This window comes from Megachile rotundata, chromosome 11 (genome assembly GCF_050947335.1).
Source record: "Megachile rotundata isolate GNS110a chromosome 11, iyMegRotu1, whole genome shotgun sequence".
Taxonomy (NCBI): Eukaryota; Metazoa; Arthropoda; class Insecta; order Hymenoptera; family Megachilidae; genus Megachile; species Megachile rotundata.
The window spans coordinates 16,986,166-17,008,453 of record NC_134993.1 but is presented as its reverse complement, the minus strand read 5'-3'; the positions used below and the strand labels follow the sequence as shown (position 1 = coordinate 17,008,453).

The 22,288-nt window shown below is 47.7% G+C and overlaps 1 protein-coding gene across 2 annotated transcripts in view; it reads left to right on the top strand.

Moving 5' to 3' along the window:
* Positions 1–5,211: 5,211 nt before the first annotated feature.
* ush (Zinc finger protein ush) overlaps positions 5,212–22,288 on the top strand; it is a 120,766-nt gene continuing 103,689 nt past the window's right edge. For both annotated transcript variants that reach the window (XM_012295814.2, XM_076536816.1), the window contains exon 1: positions 5,212–5,707. In XM_012295814.2, the coding sequence (XP_012151204.2) occupies positions 5,668–5,707 (40 nt within the window). In that variant the 5' untranslated portion in view covers positions 5,212–5,667. The remainder of the gene's footprint in view (positions 5,708–22,288) is intronic.

Genomic DNA, 22,288 nt, shown 5'->3' with positions numbered 1-22,288 from the left:
TTCTACGATCCCCCTTTAGGATCTTTCCGATTTCTCTGGGATCTCGTTCAGAAGTTTCTTTTTGGAATGTTCGTAGTTTCCTTCCAGGTTTTCCTCGGACACCCCTAAGTTTTCTCCGGTATTTTCCTAGGTACAACCGACGATCTCCCCGGGTTCTCTAACATCTCTTACGGGATCTTTCGAATTTAGTCGAATTTTCTTAAGTTTTGTCTACATTGGCCCTAGATAATTCCTATCGGGATTCCCCGATATCGTAACTTGGATATCGTGAGCCGCTGAATTACTGCCATGTACGCGTATTCCTGTAATGTCTATGTTTCGGTGGATAAACGTTTACTTTTACTTTCCATCGTATCCAACTTCCATAACGACGGCTTCCCCTTATCACTCGTAAATTTTCAATCGATTTCATTTCGCAACGGCACGACTGTCGTCACACTCGAGAGGCGTTTTTCATGGGAGCGACGCACACGCGTGTAACCTAACGGAGAGCGTCGTACGAGTAACTGAAAAGTCTGGGGAAGCGAGGTCATCGGGAGGTCGGATTTCAACGAGGAAGCATTCTGGTGCAGTCTGTCGTTAAATATATCGGCCGCCCACTTCACCGCTGGTTAATTCGAATCCAGCTCGGTCAGTGTTGGTCTTTGACTCTCTCGTTCGTCTTCTTGTCCGCCATTATTCTCTTCTCCTGTAGTATTTTCCAACAGCGATCGCTGTTCTTTTCGTTCTTTTCGACTAATTATGTACTCCAATTGGTCGATCGAACTTTCGCGCGGATACCAATGCGAAGCAACGTTTGTCCGATGTACGATCGACTAACAGGTAGAAACTTTGTCGTGTTGAAAGAAAAACGAGCGAGGCACGAATAAGAGTAGTAACGAAAGTGGAACTATTTTATCGTTAGCCCGATGTTATATTTAGCTATTGTCACTCTGTCTTTATTATCCTTTAACGCGTTTCGAACGTTTACGATTTTCCTGAAGGTCGTTTGTCACAGTAGATAATCGCTGCAGTCCGCGGCTACGGGGAATAGATAATTCGTACGAGGAATGGTTCCTTCCGTTTATTACAGTTATTCTCATTGTCGTTTAGCGGCTTTCTACGATGCGCGTTGAAGTAGAGAATGCATTTAGAAACGATATAACATTTCTATATATTATCATAATGCAATTATAAATAAAAATACTGGATGTGAGATATAGGTTTATTTTAATGTAATATACATCTTTATGTACTTTTACCTGGGAACTTTTCTACATTTTGGTCACGTACCAACGAAATGTGGAACTGTTAGGCGATATCTAATGGTTGGCTCATAAACAACAAGCTGACAAGTGGTGTTTATTACGCGTCGTTCATCTAATCATTTGTTAGACTGGTACCGACTGTGGTTTCCACCTTGAAGACGCGCCTATCGCGAGAATCGGCTGTTTCCTCGTTCTAAATACCGTCTCTCGTTAGACTTCGAGATTTCTTCGTGGCCTTCGTTCGAATGCAACGTCTGTGCGTACTTTACGTATATCGCTAACCTTATAGGCGATATTCGCTATTTAATATTCATATATTGTCGTCTGGACATTCGAGATTTTCAGATTTTCCAAATTTTTCGCTCAGGTGTCGTAGAACTTTCGCATTATTAGAATACAAATTACAACATCAGATACAACGTTATTGATGAAATGGTTTTTATTCGAGTTAAAAATAAAATATCCTTGTGCGTCAATAGTTAATTACAGGTTCCTGTTTGTTCGCAGCGAGTTTAAAGTGCGTCAGTACGTTCGCACACCTCGATATAAAGAGTGATTAATTAGGATTAGGAAAGGGTGCGATACGGTGTAACACCGAGTGCGGCAAGGTCGTGGTCGAGTCCACCGAAGGAAGCGAAAGCGCAGCACTTTTTCATTTTTCATTCGACACGAATTTCGTGGAAGCCTAAAAATATCGTCCAGGATGTTTCTTGTCTGTAGACAGACTCGTTTTAAAAACAAAGTCAACGACACTTTTGCGGAGTTAATGCCGATAAAGAGAAGAGAAGCGACGTATGTACACGATCGCTGATCACGAGTTCGACGAATGACTCTCTTCCCGTCTATCGTGGACGCTCGTAGCCTTTGAATTCGCGAAATCGGTGAGACGCGTGCAGCTCACGAGAATCGATACGCGGTTTAATTAAAGAACGTGAAATTATTAAAAGCAACGGCCAGTTGGTGCTTTAGACGGACACCGATAATGGAACAAGGAAAGCATGGCTATTCGTTTCACGATACGAGGATGTTCGTTACGAAAGAAACGATTCCTCGTATTTCCAATAATCCCGACAACCCCCGTTGATCTTCAACGGCAATTTTAGCATGGAATTTTCGATACGTTTTATCGAGACGACGACGATCTATTAGCGAATAGATCGAACTCTTTACCGATGGTCGGAGCAAGGAACGAAGGAACAAGAATTTACATAGTAATATTCCATGCGATTGCCTGGTACGTGATAAGAGACACGCTCAAAAAGTATACTATAGATAAGAAACCGATGGATGTACGTAGACAGTCGCGTAGACGGCGAATCAAACAATTTTCTTGTACGCACGCGTTCACCTGTATTCGCGATGCAACGAATCGCGGACTAACTCGAAATTAAAACTGGTCGAATGACTGTGTTTGTTTCGATGGTCAGCTCGGTTCGACAAAATGCGCTATTCCTTGACGAATTGTCCCGATTCGTGTTGTATAACGAACCACCGGGGAATGCTCCATTTTCAAAGCCGATTACGTTTTCTCGAAGGGCTTCCACTTCGGGAACCACCAATTTCCATCGAGACGCATAAGATAACGTTCTGAACCGTCAGCCGTTATCGACCAAATAACCCGTGGCAATATACATATATAGAGAGTCCGACGGACATATCTCGTCAACGAACGTCGACATTTTAATTTTGATCAGTTCAATTAAATATTAATAATAAAAAGTTTGTTTGTTCGGTTCACGCGATCGCCGAAGGCTCGTCCGCCAACACGTGCATCCGTCGATCGAGTTCATTCAGGGGCTCGAACGTCATCGGCGTTTTTGTTGCACCAGTACCGTATGCTAAATTATTCAACGATCGATACTCGAAGGAAAGATTTGCCATTGGAAAATAATGAATGTTTCACGGCAAAGCGATTAGAATGTATGTATACTGCTTTCACGTTCGGTTACGTTATCGTAATACTAATACATGTACGACACCCGTTCCTTCCTGTGTGCATCATCTTCTTTTTCTCATAATTTCCTTTCTTCGTCGATCCGAAGAATCTCTTGATAGAATTACAAGTATCTTGTTTGTTAAATACATGGCGTCGTTGCCGCTTGTTTTCGTGCAAAGACTATCGTTAAAAACTTTATCTTCTTATTTCTGGATTTGGCCGTGGAATCAACCTTCGACCATTTTATGGCGTTAGGTTGTTACGGAATTTGCATAGACGGCGCATCTACATGTTCGGCTTTCGTATTCGAGGCGTGTCTGATATTGATCTGACGGACCATCGTTACATTTTTATTCGTCTCTTTCGCTATTTACACGAGGCTGAGTGAAATTTTTATTTCTGCAAATATTTCCACTTTACGCTTTATTCGAGTATGAAAACAATTTTCGTTCGATCTTCCGGCAAAATCGGGCTACAAGAAATTTGGGAGCCCCTTGCTGCCTCCGTCAAAGTTACCCGAGATGTACCTGTAACAATACGATCAAATAAATAACGCGAAATAACATCTTTACTTCGTGTAAAGCAGTGCTCTTGCTAGTGAAATAGTCAGAACCCTTTGTAGGAGGTGTATGCATATACGGTGTCGAGTAAACAGGCGATATACATTATTACATATTGGCCGAAAATGATGCGCGTTTAAATGGAACACGAGAGCTTTGTATTGCAGTTGAACCGTTTGAGATTCGATCGTGGGTGAATTCGATGCGCCATCCGTATTTGGTCTGGTGGTTGGTATAAAAATAGCACGTATCGGTACCAGTAGCGGAAATAATTGGTCTTTGACTTGTTTACGTTTAAAGAGAAACAGTGCCTCGTGAAAATTTTGATCGACTGGGGAATATTTTTAATAAACAAACAAGGAAGATAAAAATGTTTTGTACGGAAGCTGTAACCTTGAGCGAATGATTCCTAAAACGATGAACACGCTCCGTTCGATTTAGAAACGTTAAGAATGAAGTGCTCGGGAAACGATAAGTCAAGTATTTATCGAAAATTTATTGCTTCTCTATGTAATCGACGCGATTCGCGATTCGAACGTGTTTCTTACAACTAAAGGAAATGTTAGTCGGTATAAATACTATCATTCGTATCTGCTTTCAAGTTTATCAAGCTTGTACTTACGAATAGTAATGCAGTAAGCTTCGATATCGACTGGCAGAAAATTTACAAAGCATTCGTAACGTTATCAACATTGAGATTTGAAATGGGAACCACGTGACATTTGGTGACGATCAAAGAACAGTACTGTCCGCGCGATCTATCGAAGAACCATCGAAGCGGAAACTATAAATTGCGATTTTTCTCTAGCCACTCAGATGGCACTGGTAACGCTTTTTTTCGGACACGATGACACAGTGTTCTATATCGAACAATCAGGCCTGTACGCGTTATTGTTTTAAAAAAGTAAAAAGTATGCACTAGCGTAGATCGCCCGGTGAGTTTGAAGGAAATCAATACGAAATTCCGTTAGTTCTCGAATCGCACCGCTAGATGGATAACGCGTTTCGGTCTCTGAATCGAAATTTTTCTAATTGTCGATGCGAAAAGAGCGATAACTTTCTGGAACGTAACAGCACCGGAGAAACGTTAACGCGGATACGTTACTTTATTTGTCAAGAAGTAAAAAGAAATACCATAAACGAATATTAATTATCGTGCGAATACTTGATTCTTTGTCGAATTAAAGATATATCCGTCTGAGCCGATCGAACGAACGATCAAATGTTTGCGTGGGTTGTGTTTAAAAAAATGTTTGTAACTGCACGATTCGATACGCAGAGAATCGACGTCCCGCCTGTCGATACACTGCCGCCATCTACGATGCGAAGTAACGAACGTGCCGGCAAGTGTAGCATTCAAAATTTCCCGCTATTAGAATCGGAGCGCGCGTAGTGGGCGGAGTTTGTCCACCCCCCGTTATCCCCACGCTGTAGCTCGAAGGCTCGAAGTCACGCTGTGTTCGCGGGAGTGGGGGTTGTTTGGTATCGCGTATGTTTAGTTGCTCGCTGACAGCGGCCGCGGTAAGAGGTGTCGTAGTGCGTGTACGCGGTTTTCGTCGTTTCCTATGCGTGAAAAACGCGAAAATCGGCCTTAAACGCGGGTAAGAAGAACGTTGGAAACGATCCGCGTCCATCGAAACGAGAAAGAGCGTTTGTCAGTGACGTACAATTGTCCGGTGATCGGGAAACGTTTTTTGTGCCTCTCGAAGTGTTCGTTGTTTGCTTGATACCCACTGGCTTGGCTTTGTCGTCTCCCGTATCCAACCTGTTTCGTCCAACGCCCATTTCGTTGCGTGTGCTGTGTCATCTGTTATATGTTAACGACATCACGGCGATCTGGGACGGCAGATTTTCGTCTACTCCTGCGTACCTGCAACGATGTCAAGCATGTCGATGCTGATTTGGTGATGGCAGAACGCAGAGGATGTCACGTCGCAAGCAGAGCAACCCAAAACCACTGAAACGTGAGTCGTATCCGATTGTGTTTCTGTCTTTTGCCGCTTTTTTTCGTATACCCGTAATACGTGTTAAATCGTGTTCGTCGTGCGCGACGAGATACCCGGAAAAACGGGTTTCTCGACGGCGTGCTTTTAACCGGCCGCCACGTTGCTTGACAGGTGATTGGGCGTCTTTGTCAGACCGCGTTTCTAGCTACTGCTTACGTACTCGTGCAAAACTCTCTCGATTTTAATTCGAATCGTTTGAAATGTTTTCGCGTCCTATCGTTTTTTTCCGCCATTTTCATTCTCTCGAACGAATGTCGCGGCTGGACCAATCAGCGCTCGAATCGCGATGCAATTGGCGGGAAATTTCCTCGACTATTTTCGTGACTGTCAGAATGATTATAGCATCGAATATTCGTATTTTTTCGAGACGCACTCGATTTCGATGTATTTTCGCTACGATTTGGCTTAAAATTCGATCGTTATTACTTTGAAAAGAACCGCGTTGATACTCGATAGGTTCGTTGTCAGCTGACCTTTCCAGTTCTCGCGGGTCACGTGGTCGAGCACGCAGAAGCGCTCGACCGCGTGCGTACGTCAGTGTTACAAAAACAGTTGAATTTCGCTTCTGCATAATACTCGTAGAGAGTTAAGTTATTCTGATATTTGATAAGATTAGCGTTGCTTAGGTTCAAGCGTGTTTTAACCCGGTTGAAAATTTCATTTCGATGTACAGAATTGGAGTAGTTAGAATTGGAGTAGAACGCCATAAACGGTAGGGCATGATGGGAAATCGTCCGGTGGGTAATGGGAAAATTTTCTAACTCGTATTTCGTAGTATCCTCGTATATTACGTATATCTAATATATATTTCTAAGTATCCAATATATGTATAATCGATACACGTACACTTTAACAATTACAAATTCGAATGAAAATTTCGTCTCTTGGCTATTACTATTAACCGATTAAAAGAAAGGATGCATTTTTCTACCCTTACAAGCAATAAGAGAGTAATAAGAAAATAACGTTTGTAAATGGCGGGAGAGTAAACGAATGTATATAGCGATCGAAAAAGTTGAAAATGTTTATCGAATCGGAAATTGTTGGACAACAATGCGCGACACTCGTCGCCGGTTTGGTCACCAATTAAAGCCATCGAGTTCCATGGTTCCCGTCGATGGTATCAATGGTGGTGGTTGCGGATCGTGGCTCACGGACCCGGTCCTGTTCCGCTCACGAATTCGTATCGATCTCGGCTTAAAACGATCGAGGCCAGACGAGATCGCGGTGCCGATTCCAGCGGGATCCTTCGTCCCTCGCCGCCCTTGTGTCCTGGCCGGGTATCACGTGGTCCGCGATCACGAAAGTCGCCGGCCACTTTCACGTGGCTGCGACTCGTCGAACCGGCTGTCTTTCTTCTTCTTCTTGTACCTCTGTCGCGTTTACACCGTGCGATCGCGTTTATTAACCGTTTTTCACCTCCTTCGACCGTCGAGTTCCACGTACGACACGATGCTACTCGCGTTGCATTTTTAATTGTTTGGCCGGGTAAACGTTGCGGTAATTATTGCGAATATGGGTAGCACGCGCGTGGCTGCTAATTAGTAGAACCGGTAATCGAGTTAATGAGGGGCCGAAGAGAAGGTGGTCGATTCGAGACTCTTCGAGATCGATCGAACTCGGTGAACGCGAAAAGATCGCGGAAAGATCGCGAGATGTTCGATTTTCGGGATAATTGATTAACGATTTCCAAATAATTCGTAATCTCTCTTCGGAAATAATGAAAATTTGCTCGTTAAGCGCGCGTGCACGAATTTCGCGATGGCGTAACGCGATCGCCTCGAAGATTAAGTTATCTGTTGGTTTATCGTCGCGAAGGATTCTAAAACACGGTTCTGGAAGCGATCGCGGTTTCGCAAGGAGAGATAGTCGGTTCGCGAGAGAGGCACGGTCCTTGCGACTAGCTCGCGATAACGGATTCGGAGGTAATCGACGTGACGGGTCTTTTATCGGGTCGCTTCGCGTTTTTCTTACGATCGGCTCCGAACGGGAAATCCACTGGCCGCCGGGACTCGTCGTTTTATCTGGTTAGTTACGCGGCGAAAAGTGTTTTACCTTTTTGGATATCGCCGCATCGACGCCTTATTACTGGCCAATTCCTTCCTCGAAGAATCCTCCGGGATTCGTTGATCGCAAAAGGACGAAGGAATCGTTAGTTCCTTTATTTTATAACGATACAGCTGGACTTATCGGCGTTTCAACCCTTTGTTGAAGTTAGTAGTTGGCTCGATATTATTTATCAATCGTCTTACGATATCTTACGTTTCGGAGTATACGTTAATATCGACACATCGACACATCGTAAGCGAATAAAATCGGAGAAAGGATGCAACGACGAAGAAAGGATGTAAACTAAAATTCAGAAACGCGAGGGTTGCCTCCCTCTATCTCGATAATTTTCCGTGGAGAACGCACCGTATTCGTTCGCGTTTATCGGATCGCGTGGTAAAGGGTCGTGGCTACGCGTTCGACCGAGAGAAGGCTGGGTCTCGTTTGTATCTTGTCGGTAATCGACGATGCCAGGGATAAAAGGTACCCTGCGGAGAGGCAGCAATCACCCCCTGCCGCGAGCAGCCGTCAAATTAATAACCAATGATTTTATAGAATGTTTTATTGAATCGTGTTCACCGTAAATAATATCTGCGCGAAGCATCGGCTCGTTTCGTCGGAGCTGGCCGAGCTCGGAGGAGGAGGAGGATCCTGTTCGGTTTTCGCGCTCCGTTCCCGTTGTAATCGTTGTCGACGCGCTAATACTTTGGCCGCGCCTATCTGTTCGCACGGGTCTTCCGCGAGACCGTTCGCGCGATAATATTGTCCGGCTATTCGGTGATCCGAGACGACGCATCGTCTGCCGGTGATCGCGCGCGTCCCCGAGAACACGTGCGGGGCGAGAAAAGCAAAGTCGCAAATTCCGTGGTGGCCCTTGGTCGGTTAGCGAAGTCGCGAACAGTCGTTGCGGCTATCAGTGTCGATCGGCCGGTCCGGGCCGGGCGGTGTGCGCGCAATGAGCGGGTGACGCGAAAGGGAAGAAGGGAACCGAGAAACGAGCAGGAAGAACAACAAGACTAAACAGAGGTAGAAGAAGAAGGACCATCAGCTTTGTCCCTTATCTTCGTCGGCCGGGGTCCCTTATTCCGCGCAAACGCATGAATCCAACCTGGGGATGTCTCTCCCAGATCCTCTCTATCCCTCTCTCGTTTTCCTCGGGATTTGCCGTTTCTTCGGTCCGGCTTCCTTCGTCCTTTTCTTCTTCTCCGCGAAGAAACGCACGGAGAGACAACTATCGGCCCGTTGATCTCGTCTAGTTAGCCCTTCTTCTCCTTCCTGAGCTTCATCCCGGTGCCCTTTTCTTCCTCCTCGTGGCGTTCGTTGCTCGTCCATCGCATCGGCTGGCCGCGCGAGCGCGAGAGAGGAACCGATACAGGCGTTCTCTCGGCTCGGCTCATAAATACAACGGGTTAAGGCCGCGGAGACACCGGGGAGGAAGGACGAAGGGCGAGCCTACAAATTGCTACACCGCATTGTGGTGTCACTCCAGCCTGTTACGACACGGCCCTGGCATCGTTGGAATGGTGTCCGCGACTTCTCCTTCTCTCCCTTATCCCGTTCTTCTATGTATACCCGCGTACGCGTGTGAGTGCGTGTCGAGAGTCTCCTCTTTCCCGAGACTCCTCTTCCGCTGGAACTTCTCTCTCTCTCTCTCTGTGTCAACCGCTCTTCGTACCAGCTTTACACGCGTGTAAACGCGGCTTTACGCCGATAACCGCGCTGTTCCGCCCGATGCTGGACACACGTTGCTCCTCTTCCTTTTTTACTTGCTCCCATTCTTCTTTTTCTCCACGGTGATCCGCTATGAGGTTGCGCACCGTTTGTAACCGCAACTTTTCGATAACCTATCCTCGATAAGGGTTTAACGTCGATCGGTGGATTTAAAGCGTCGACGATTTCAGGGAAATTCCTCGTTAAGTAAAGAAATTCATAGGGGTAAGAATTAACGACGTAACGCGTGTATCGTCTCGAAGGGAGAATAAAATATTCTAGATTACCGGAATAAAAAATGCAACATTTTTGCGATCGAAGTACGTCACGTGTTCGTGACTTCGATACGTACCTCTTTGCGTCAGCATTCCTCGCCTTATTTCCGTTTACCGTATCTTGTAATAGCTCGAATTTCGAAAGCGAGTAATTCATTCTGGATCGTCTTATTTGTCGAGTTATTCGGAAAGATAAGTTTCGTTCGTATTATCGTCGAAGCGTTAATAGAAAGTAGAAGCGGAAGGATCCGTTCGGAATAGGAAAAATTACGTCGGATGGCAAAAGAGTATCGGGGCACGGAGGAAAGTGGAAAGTATTTAACTGGTCGATGGAGGTTGGCACGCCGTGTTCGGGCGAAATCAGAGCCGATAAGCCGGGGCCGCGATCGCAGTTGCGGATATGATTTCACGAAAGTGCTCGTATTGGAAATGGTCGAAACGGCAGCTCCAAAAATGGCACGACCTCTCTATACACGCACACAGAGGCGCGCGTGTCTCTTTGTACACGTACGTGTACGTGTGCACGATACGGAGCGCAAAAAGGTTCTGTGCAAATCGCGAGAGGCACGATCGAGATACGGTATCGGTCCTGGCATTCCGAGTGAATATTAGCGTAATGAGCTGATAGCCGTTGATAGCAGATTTTAACCTGCCGACCGTCACGTTTGTACGATCCGCCGATCAAAAGCATCGCGACGCGACTAATCGACAGCTCTGTCGAGCGACGCGCGTGGATACGAATAATCTCGGTCGCGGTTGCGAACAATAAGCCGTATCTGCTTTTGTACGCGCCTTATCGCGCGGTTCTTTTGCACCGATATCGCGTTGCCTTCGATATATACCGATCTGATCATCTGCCCGCTCCTTTCGATCGCGAAACCGCTCTTTCTTCTCTAACCTTAAGTTATTTCTTTATTAGGAGATTTATCTCCTCTATCGTATCTGACGGAATCGTCCGTGATAAATGTCGATTATTCCGCGGAACAGGACCGTGTGTTTCCCATATCAGGTTTCGTTGGGCACGTACACGCGGATAGCCAGATTCGCGCGTGTTCGTATCGGAATCAGAAGCGTAAAAGGAACCGGGCAGCTACCCTTGTTCCCGCTGTCCATTTTATCTGAAGACTTGAGAAAACGCAGACGCTTCGCCTAATCTGTCTGGTATCTGAAGCGTAAAACCGCCGCCAGAAAGTTCGAGACAACGGCGGTAGGAAATTGTACGAGGAACGCCACGGAAACGCTGAAGAGTCCTCGATTTCTAGTCGCGACCGATTCGAGAAACGTGTGCGATGCACGAGACGGTTGCGCTGGCCCAGTCCTCCAAATATATCGCTCATTAGCGTTAACTGATCGGAACAACGAGAGTTTCTTCTTCTCGTGTCGACGGGGCGTAGATTCCATCTGATCTCGGTCGGAACGATTTGGTCGTTGTTTCGTCGTTCACGCTCGGATCGGATAGTTTTCGCGAGAGCTATGCAGTATTTCTTTTAATTTACGATCGTAGGAAATCGTAATCGGAAAGCCGACTCGAAAGTAGGAGAACGCATAAAATGTGAGGTCTCTGCGATGCTCGAAGCTATCGAGCTATAATTGGAACGAAATACGAAGCGAATTGATCGATGCGAGTACATCGATAGACGAGACATTGAACGATGAAAGGAGCGCGCGCGATCGGATTCGTTAATCGACGAACGCGGTACTTTAATAACGATGCGTGGGCGTGTGTCGTTTCTCAAGGATTTCTGCCTTTTTCCCATCTGTTGGTTCCTCGCCGACGCCGAGGTATCTCGAGTGCTTCTTCTCTCCTCGATCTCCTCGATCCTTGGCCTTATCCGTGCCTCTTCAGATAAGAGTGGCGCCTCGGTCATTTGGTGGCCGTATCGGCCTCGAATTCTCTCGATCGAGATAACGCGAAATTAAGGACGACCTTTCGATGGCAATTAAACCGCGAGCGAAGGCTGTCCGCTCGAACGAACACTCTCTTCTCGTCCTGTCCACCGATCCCGATACAATGCACACGAATTCCGCGCTTTCTGGGAATACCGATCGTTCGCCCCTCTCGATTCCTCTTCGTCCTCGTTCTCTTTCGCTCCGCGTTGCGATCTTGATACCGAATGTCCCGACGCGACGCGCGAATATTTGGATCGCGTCGATTTAAATGGCGCCGATTCGTAAAAAAATAGCCCGATTCTACAGGAATAGTGTCTAGGCAAAGCTTACGAGGGCCTTAACGCTTATTTGTTTCTGGAAGCGATACAAGAGAGGCCCCGGGTGTGAACCGAGAAGTCTCGTGCGCATGTCGCCTTGTAATAATATCTTGTTTAGCCGGACAAACAACGGCACGCGCGCACAGCCCGTGTCTGAAGAGACCTAATTGCCTGCTCGTATTTGCTCGGCAAACACCTTCCACAGTCAGCTGAGAAACCTCCTTTCCCTGTCCCTCTTCTCTTCGCTGCCGTCGCGTCGCGCCGCGTCGCACCGTACCGGCTCGTTTCTTCGTCGTTCGCGGACAGGCTTGTCGGTTATAGTCGCATTGTACTTGAACGCGAACCTTACGGATAATTGTCGTCACGCGATTCTCTTCTCCGTTTCAGATCTCCTATCTCGTGTTTCCTTTACTCTCGCGATGGTAGAAAGTTCGCTAGAAGTCGCTTTTAGAATTCCTCTATGCGACGCTCGCTGAAAACAGATAGAACGAGGTTGCGAGAATACTCGCAGCTCCGTTATTTTCGATATCAAATTTATTTATTTGTTAGAAACGACGGAGCTAATCTAGATTCGGTGTATACATATTTTGTCGGACGTTTCGCTAATTATCCGGCCAGGCCGTTGCGCGGAGAGCCGTTCGGCAGCGTGGACAATTTGTCTTTTCCTTCTTCTCGACGAAGTCTAATATCAATTTCTCAGCGAAGACTGATTACGCTGAACCCACGCGATCCGTCTCGTCTTGTTTCTCGTTCCCATCCCATACCGCGACACGTCATTCCGAGGCTCGTCGAACGAGCGGTGCTCGAAGCGGCGAGCACGTGGGTGGCTACGACGACGACCACGGACAGAGTCGAGAAGAGGGGACCAAAAGACGAGAGAGAGAGAGAGAGAGGATGCGAGAAGGAGGAGCCGATCGCGAGAAAGTCGAATAGAGAAGGAGGACATTTAAGAAAAGATCGAGGAGCGGCATCGCCTCGTTTCACCTCCTTATCTATGCATCTTCGCCACGCGAATTCGTGTGCGTGTCTTTTCGAACGGATAACACAGCGGCGCGACTCACGAGAAAAGAGGAGCACGAAGCATCGCGACGCCTTTGCGCGTACAGCGTGAGGGCAAACCGACGATTTTAACAGCGATACATCGAGCGTACCAGCTGGAGCGTACGAGACTCTCGATGACGCGTACACGCGATCACGCGAACCAGACTCGTTTTATGCTCCATGGAACGAGCTACGAAACCGCGACGCGATACTCGCTTCGATTCGAAAAGATAAGTCGAGCGAATCCGAAATTGGTCGAACGGTGAAATTGGAAGGTCGCTCGGTATCGGGGCAAACGGGATCGGGAAAGTTGGCCGAGGCAGGAGAAGGTGGCAGGTTATTTGCATAAGGGCAGTCGATTATCGGGTATTTCGCGAACGATTCGCTCGGGGTCCTGGCCAGCCCTCTAATCGATCTAACCCGATAGAAGCGTTAATGGTGCGTGTCAGTGTCGATCGGCAAGACCGATCGCCGTGTTATTTTGACAACGTGGCTGTTGCGCGCGGTCAGAGCGTTAATTAGGTGGAACGTTGCCCGGTTGTATAGAGGTGTCAGCGTCGCGTCCCACGTCGTCGATCTCGGCCGCGACCGTGTTGGCTCGCGAGTAAACGTATCCGTCGCTTCTTTCTACACCGGCATCGACATGCACCAGCCTCGATCTTATCGTCGATATTAGCAAGCGTGTCGAGAACGTTACCTCTACGAGAGAGACAGAAACCGATTCTCTCCTATTGCTCCACGTTTCTTTCTTTTATTTCGCCTCTTTGCTTCTTCTCTCGGTCTTCTCTCGGTCTTCTCTCGGTCTTCTCTCGGCCGTGTACGCCGCTATGCAATCGTCTACTTACGCTATCGTTTCTTTTACGCGCTCTGTTTTTCGACGCCTAAGCCTACCGGACAGATACTAAATCTTTACTAGTATTTATATCGTCGTATAAATACTAGTCATATCGAATTCCGAGTTTGTTCGATTCCGTGTTAGGACCCAACGATTAATAGGATTCTGCGAAATTTCCGATTCGGGGAATGACCTATTCGGAGAGGGCCTGTAGTAGAAAAGGTGTAAAAGTGCCGAACCGAGTGTCCGAATACTTTGGGAGAATAGCGTTGAAACGTAAACGCACCGTGTCGGGTTCGCTCCGCTTATCGATCGCGAATCTCTCGCGAGAAAGGACTACTGTCTTCTCGTCGCTCGTAAGAAGATGCACCACACGTTCCTGCGCGACCGCTTTACCTTTACACGCTGCCGTACGTAGCTGTGTAAACCGTTGCTAAACCGCTTTGATTCGAGACTACGATCTCGCTGGCGGGGAATATATCGATAAGGATCTTCCGGTGTCCGTTCCGGGGAAAATCATGCCGCTTTGCTTGCCAAGGCGAGCAGGACTCGCTCGTTATCGATGGACTGTTCTGCTGTTGGTCCCCCCACTTTCCTGACGTTTCGCTACGTTTATTGGTGTTGACGCGAGACCGCGTATCGATGCTGAATATCGTGGGACTTGGCCCGATGATACGGGATCGCGTTTCCAATTGATCGCCTCAAAGACCATGCTACTATACCGTGAACTTTTCTCGGTATTTAGAAGCGTTGCTCGCTTCGCGCCAAACTACCTACGGTTCGCTTTCAAATTCCCAATTTATCGTCGAACTTTGTCCTTTGTCAAAATAGCGATTTAGCGTATCGTGTGGATTTTCGACCGATCTCCATGTAGAAGTCCGCTATGTCGAGGTAAAACGACCGACGTATAGTACACGGTACGCGCGAACAAAGAAACACGTATCGAATGCGAAAAATGTTGCGAGAGGATCAAGTCAGCCGCGCAGGGAAACACGAGATTATCGCGGATAGTCAGAAACAGACGGACCTAAACGCGGGTGCAAACGGGGGGGGCAAGAGGGTTCGGGGTAGCGTTATCGTTCGCTGTTTTATCGGTCTCTGCATCGTCTGGGGTTATTCTCTCTTTCTTTCTTGCTCTTCGACAGAGCAACCCCCTCGAGGCAAACTCGTTGCACACTCTTCACGGACGGATATCCGTGGGACTGGGGACGTTCAGGGGTGAATTATTAGAAACTGACTCGCTCGTCGTTGTCGAACAGGTGACAGCGCGAGAAATCGAATAGTTTTTCATCTTCTTCGGAATATATTGGAACATCGAGTATCGTATCGGTCTCGTTTTCAAAATGCGAAAGATTCTATTTGTACAATGAAAATGTTAAACGATTTAAATCGGTGTTGTCGCTACGCTCGAATAAAAAGTAGAATGTTTTTGGTCCGCGGTTTTGGTGTGCGTGGCTGGCGGATCGCGGCGTATTCTTTTCTGGACGTTCCTTCGTTCGTATGCATTCGCTTGATGCGGTTCGTCGGATGCGCGGGAGTGCTCGGTAGGGAGCGAAAGAGACAGATACAGAAAGGGAGAGTAAAAGGGGAAAAGAAGAAGAAGAAGAAGAAGAAGAAGAAGGAGGAGGGAAGGAGGTGGAGGTAGAATCCTATCTGGTTAAAAATCGTCTGCGTGCCGCTCACTTGGTTCCATTCGCGGGGACGACGTCCGGCTTAATGCATTCCGCGAGATGGAAACGCTCCTTGGTCGTCGTCCTGTTGCTGTTCCTTCTCGTCCTGGTCGTCGTTGGCGGCGTGGACGACGAGCGATCGATCTCTCGAACGTTGTAGCAGCAGCTCGTCCTCGTCGATTCTCACAGTGTTCGGCCCGATTCTTATCGGTCGGCGTCGTCGCTACACGGAAAAAGGGGAATCCGGAGTGCATCGATGCAGGTGTGGTCGTTAAATCCGTTAAATCGCCATAAGTGACCGGTCCTGAAAAGAAACGCTCGCGTCAGGGTCCTCTCGCGTCACGGATAAGGGAAGGAATGCCTTGCCTTACAGATATCCGCCTCGCGACCACGCTTTTGTCTCTTCTCTCTCTATGTTTGGAAATTAAACCTACCTCGTTACATTTTCTTTTTCGATTCTGATACTAGCTGCACCGTTGTTCCAGTCTATCCTTATATTGCCTGACATCGCTGGCTCGTAAACGCTTACGCGCGGGGCTAAGAAACAAGGAAAATATTCGGTATATGAAACTTTTCAACAGCGGTCGGACCCGTGAGTCGCCGACTCCCCGGACGAATGCTCGTTATCGCTGAGAGTGAACGTATTAAATCGCTTCGCTCGAATCTTATCCGTGGCCTGTTCGCGTGTAGCTCTGTACGTTCATAAAATCGTATCGTCCTCCATGACACAATTTTTTCATCGATTCTCCCTCAATAATGATACACGTCATCGAATCCTTTAACAGCGAGACTGATCGAAGATGAGGAAGAGGTAGGAGGAGTAAACGAGCGTGGCTACACAGCGACGACTCGCCGCTGTACACGGATAGATGCAACGAACGGTCTTCTCTTTTCTCGGTGCACCGATGCAATATGCACGCGATCCAGGTTTTGATAATAAAGGGAGCCTTATGCAGGCACGGCAAGTGTGTGTTTATGCGAACGAGGGTGAGGGGCGATAGGCAAAGAACGAAGAAGTAAAACGTGGTCGGCCGCGTGTGGCCGAGAGAAAGAGAGGCCGTTATCGGTAAGAGCGGAGAAACTCGAAGCGTACGAGACGATGGCGGAGAAGAAGAAGAAGAAGAAGAAGAAGAAGAAGAAGAAGAAGCAGATGGAGAAGAAGAAGAAGAAGAAGAAGAGTGGCCGCAAGAAGAATGCTCACAATGCTGTAATTTCAGTGTTTGATCTTCCCATCTTTCTATGGGGGTATTATATGGGTTCTCCGTGTGCACAGGTTACACGTACGGCCGGAACGTTGACGCGTGTTCAAGCTTTCTGGTGCGTAAGCTTGTCTGAGTGTTTCGAGGGGGAGGCTGGTTTTATTTTACCCGCATTATTATTCCGTTGGAGATCGCGCGCTGATCCGTGCTCGTTCCACGGCTCGCCAAGGCAAAACCCCCGGTACAGAGCCGCGCTTATTTATGGATGGATTCCCTTTTAACTTTCGGCAGGGATCCTTCTGTCTCCCTTTATCCTTCCGTCCTCGTCTTTTGTTGTTATTCCGCGTTTGTCCACGCGCCCCGTTAAACCCTCTGCCGCGACCACTTCAAATCCGCCGCCATCGTTTCATACCGTTTCCGTACGCTGCATTCTGGGGATCACCGGTACACTTGCCCGATACGAGCATCCTAACATTTTCTTTTAATAATGCAACATACGTGCTTTCAGCTCTCTTTGTTCCTTCGGTAAATTCAATGGTAGCTGATACACACGGTGATTAAAACGGCAGATTCCTATCTTTTTAGTGTCGCGGGAAGCACTGGCGTGACTAGCTACGGACCTGCGTCGTCGGCCTACGATACTAACTTTTCATTAGCAAATTTATGATCAGTTGCTGATATTACGATCCGATATATCCGACTTGACCAATATTAATATTAACGACGGGGATTTGGCGAGGTAAGCTTCTCGAGAGAAAGCTTCGATCTTGGAACGAAAGGTGTAATTGCACGGTGGCATTTAACGCGTTAACAGAGATTGCTAGTTTGAATTTTTCTAGTAAAAGTTTCGAGCAGCGTGATATCGCGTGGAACGGCGCCGAGCGTCCACGCTGAACGTTCGGGAAGTGAATTTGGAATTCGTAGAAGTTCTCCTCTATCGAGCTGCTATCTCGGCCGTGGAGCGTAATCAGTCCATCATCCGGTCTCCCTCGTTTCCCTCCCTCTTCTCTCCTTCTTTCTCTCTTTCTCCTTCTGCTGTGACTCCTTTTACTGGTTATTCGCCCGATGGAAACTTTCCTCTCGTCGCTCATTACCGCTATCTCCGTCCGGCTGACCATCAACTGATATCCTATCGACGGCTAACAACTCTCTTGTAGCCCGTTTTGTCTTTTTTCTTTTTCTCCCTTTTCTCTCTTTTTTTTCTCTCTCTTTTTTCCTCGTCGACAAACTCCTCCACGATCGACGGTGCACTTAAAAATCTAGTTTTTCCGTGTTTTCGTTATCGATAGGAAAGCTTTCGACCAAGCGCGAGACAGAAGTCGTTTAATCGTACGCGTAACGTTGCTGACAGTTTCCTGGTAAATTTTTCAACGTTCGAGCCGCGCTTCGTCCGCCAGTCTAATTTCTTCGAACGGTTCGCTATATCGCCGAACCGGACTGTACCTCCGGACCGGTTCGAGTTTTTCGTGTTCGCCCTCTGGTAGCGGCGCAATTCGATAACGGCAGTGTTTTCCAACGATCGAACGGCCGGACAGTGCAGATTGCATTGTTGTCTTGTCCCAGAGATCACCGCGAGGGTATCGGTCTTGCCGTGATTATCGTTGCAGAAAGCGAGGAAGAGACGATCGAGTGAAAGCTTTCCAGCGTGAAAGAGAGAAAGCCGAGCGAGCGATCGATGCGCGAGAGAAAGAAAAAGAGAGAGAATTAACAGAGGAGAGAGGACGAGAGGCGCGAACAGCGAATTAAAAAGTCCAGATGCGATGTCTGTCAATATTCCGTGATGCAACTTATCTCGGCGGCGATGCAGCTTCTCGCGCGAACCCGCGTGAAAACATCCATCGACGCTTTGAAAAACACCTTATCGTTATCCACGATGGCGTCGAGAGTCTCCTCCATCTGTGTCAGCCTCGCCGATAAGCGTTCGTTCGATTGGCCAGATCCGAAATCCTGATCGATTTTTCCTTACCGGATCAACATCCGCCGCTGGTTTCGCGGATCAAAGAAACTTTGCTCGATGAACGACCGGTTCAATACTAATCGAGCCACCATCGAAGGTTTATTGACACGGATTTATTGAACTTGATACGACTGCAGTCTCGATTCGACCGTGTCGGAAGATACTACCCCAAAGTCGAACGGGCCCAACAACTTTAACGCGATCGACTTTATCCTGAAACGAGATGCTACTGTTTATTCTTTATTTCGCGAATTTATTCGTCGCTGTTTAACGAACGAGACGAATCAGTCTTCCTAACATAATTAAATCCTTGGCAAAAACTTGAAGTATTGTCGGATGGTTGGGTTATCGGTGACCCTCGCATCAACGGGACTGATAGCAAAATCTTACACCTATTAATACCAATATCAATTAAAATTTCCATTTGTTCGACTCGTTTGTCCGCTTCGCGGTAGCTAAGAAACAGGATTCTAGTAAAGTCTTTTTCTTTTCGTATCTAACAAGCATCGTCCCGTGTCACGCGAGTGTCGTTCTCCCGGGTGTCAACAGCCCCATAGGATAGGTAGGGGGTCGCGTTGGGGATCGAATCGACGGACCAGGCGAAACCCGGTTGGTTAGGTCGCATCCGCGTGCCCACCTGTTGACATCGTGGTCGAGGTGAATCGAGGGTTGGTCGTAGGGACGACTGGTAGGGCGGAAGAGGAAGTAAACGTAGTTGTAGCCTGCTCCAATGGGAGAGACGAACAGGGAAATAGATAACAAGGATTCGTCCGGAAAGTCGACGTCGAGCGGAACTCGAGTTTTTAGGTTTTCGAACTTTGGAAACAACGACTCGCAATAGATACTCGCGACTTGACGCGAAGCAATTTCTTGCCTTACAATTGGATGCGATTCGATTCGATGCAATGATCGAAGGCAATTCAGCCAGAATGTAACGATTACATAGATCCGAACTCGTTAGAAATCATAGCGATTCGATTGGAATCGTACATGGCCACCTGTTGACACGGTGGTCGAGAAGAATCGAGGGTTGGCCTAGGAGCGGACGAGGAAGTAAACTGGTGTCGTAGGTGGCGTAGAGACGAAAAGGTAGACGAGCGAGAAAAGAATCGCCGGTGCGAGGGTGGTGCTCGTTCATTATCTGGCAGCGTTGCAAGGGCCTGAAAGGCCAAAAAGAGCCATTATAAAAAGCAGCTTCCTGCCGCGTGCTGATATTAGCGCCGGCGCCTCTTTCTTTCTCTTTCCTTCCTTTCGCGGCTGTCCGCGTTCGCTTTTTCCACGAACCGGTCACAGCTTTCCGTTTCTTTCTTTTCCTTCTGCTTAGACGAGGAAACACGATTTCGAAGAAATTGTCGATCGTATCGGAACTCGAACAATCTCTTCAGCCACGGTTTCCGGCACGATCGTTTCGCGACATACAAATTTTTCGATCGTGCAATTGTTGAAAAATTAACGAGGCAATTGACATTTTCGTCGTACTCGATCGAACTTGGTTCGATTATTTTGTACGTTAGACATTTGCGTTGGTTAAGACCGTAAGAAAATGCAATGGAATCTGCATCACGTAAATAAGCGTTTATCGTGCGTGTTACGTTGATCATGCAGTTTGTCGGCTGGCGAACGAAAATAAATGTCCGATATGTGCGGGGAAATCGTCGAAGCATTGCTGACGAAATGAAACGATGCTCGGCCAATTATGCGCCATCGAAGGCCACCTTCCGGGATAAAGGAGACGAATGCGAGCTACCGAAAAAGATATCGGCCTTATCGTTCGTCCAGATTGCTGTTGAGAAACGTGTGCATGCCGATAAGTCGTGATCCGCGCGCGTCACGGCGCAACGAAAACGCTAACACGCGTATCGTCGGCGAAAGCGATAACGACCGATAGGGACGATATCGCGAGTGTCGTGCAATTTCCGCGACGTCGGAGCTCCAAATAAAATCGTTTCTCTCCCGAGACATCCGGTCCGGAGTTGTTCGCCTCCGATGCAACGTGTCCGCTTCCACGTAACAAAAGTACACTGTCAAAATTCGACATTTATCCGATCGATAAATTGCTTACTGCTCGTTCTCAGATATTTCTCAATGGCTGATTTAACTTTTCGAGAAGTCGACCTCGACCCAATCGTGATCAGGAAAGACGAAACGTGTTCGGTTAATTATTTTAATTAATATACGCGGTGTTCGCTGGTGTTTGTCGAAAATTTATTCGTTTCGGTGCGATAGCGAGGTAGTAAAGTAATCGTCTTCTAAACGGTGATATACTATGCTCGTATAGTTGCATAGTAGAATGAGAGAAACAGCGTTTCTTTCGTTCTGTGGCGAATGTAGAAGCACGCGAAACGAACGGTCAGGAGACACGGTAGCGGTGCAACATAACAGCACAGTACGGCACAGCACAGCACAGCACAGCACAAGCGGCAAGGGGAGGAAACAGATGACGAAACGTCGTTCCAAACTGCCGATCTCTCGGTTTCTGTCTCCCGATGCGACGTCTGCGTCTGTTCAAAGGATGAACGTTATCAAGCCCGTGCGATAACGCGTCGCTCATCGAAGCTTCCGAGGGAATCTTTCCCATTCTCCCTCTTCTCCTCCTCTTTGTTGTCTCGCGTATCTCTTTATTTCTCCCTATTGCCGCGAATATCGAGCGATCGAAAGACTACGCGAAACGTTAACCGCTATGATTTCTAACAAGATACGTTCGGATTACGATGAGTCATTATAGGGCTGAAAAAGTTTAGTATCGGTGAATGATTTATTCGACGTATCCACTCCTCGAGAACTGTTGGTTGCATTGTCCGATGTTGTCTCGTCCGCGAGAACGAATCGTAGATAGTCCGATGAGATGACCGGTTAAGGAGGTACGTTTTATGCACGCCATAAACCATATACGCCTCCGGTTTCCGTGCGACGCGGACAGCATCGACGACGTTCCTCGATCGGGACTGGTACGCGTGCTACTTGGACCACGCGTCAACGTCTTCGCGGACTCGGGCTTTCTGATTAACCGTCCAGAAACACGTGCGAACGAGGTCCGACACCCACGCGAACCCGTTCGCGTCAGTGGAACGGTGGTGGTCCCCGCCAGTGGTATCTGCCAACCAATCGAGGCGTTCTCGCCTATAATGGCTAGGTGTCCGTTACATCTAGCCGATCACAGCGGCGAAATAATAAAACGCGTCTCGACACGACCGCCAATCGTTCAACGGAACGAGAGAGGATATGACCCTCAGGGTTCGACGTATCGTGTACCGGAGGCCGAGTAATTGAATCAATCGACGATTTACTACCGACGTGCTATGCCGCTGGCCCCGAGTGACGATTAATCTTGAAACGCGCGCGCGTGCTGCAAAATATGCTGTTATTTTCGCGTGGGTATTTACGAAGATACGAATCGAAAGCCAGGGGATGATTTTTCGTTCCGTAGCGAGGATCATTTCGAGGGGTTAAAAGTCTCTTTATAGAACGTTGTCGAATTTCGATTGACCGAGGACGAGATAACTCTCGATAAAGCAAAACCTTTGGTGCGTGTAGAGATACCCCGGTGGCTGGCTCGCGGTCGTGTTCAATGGTAGGTAGTTTGCGAAGAAAAAAAG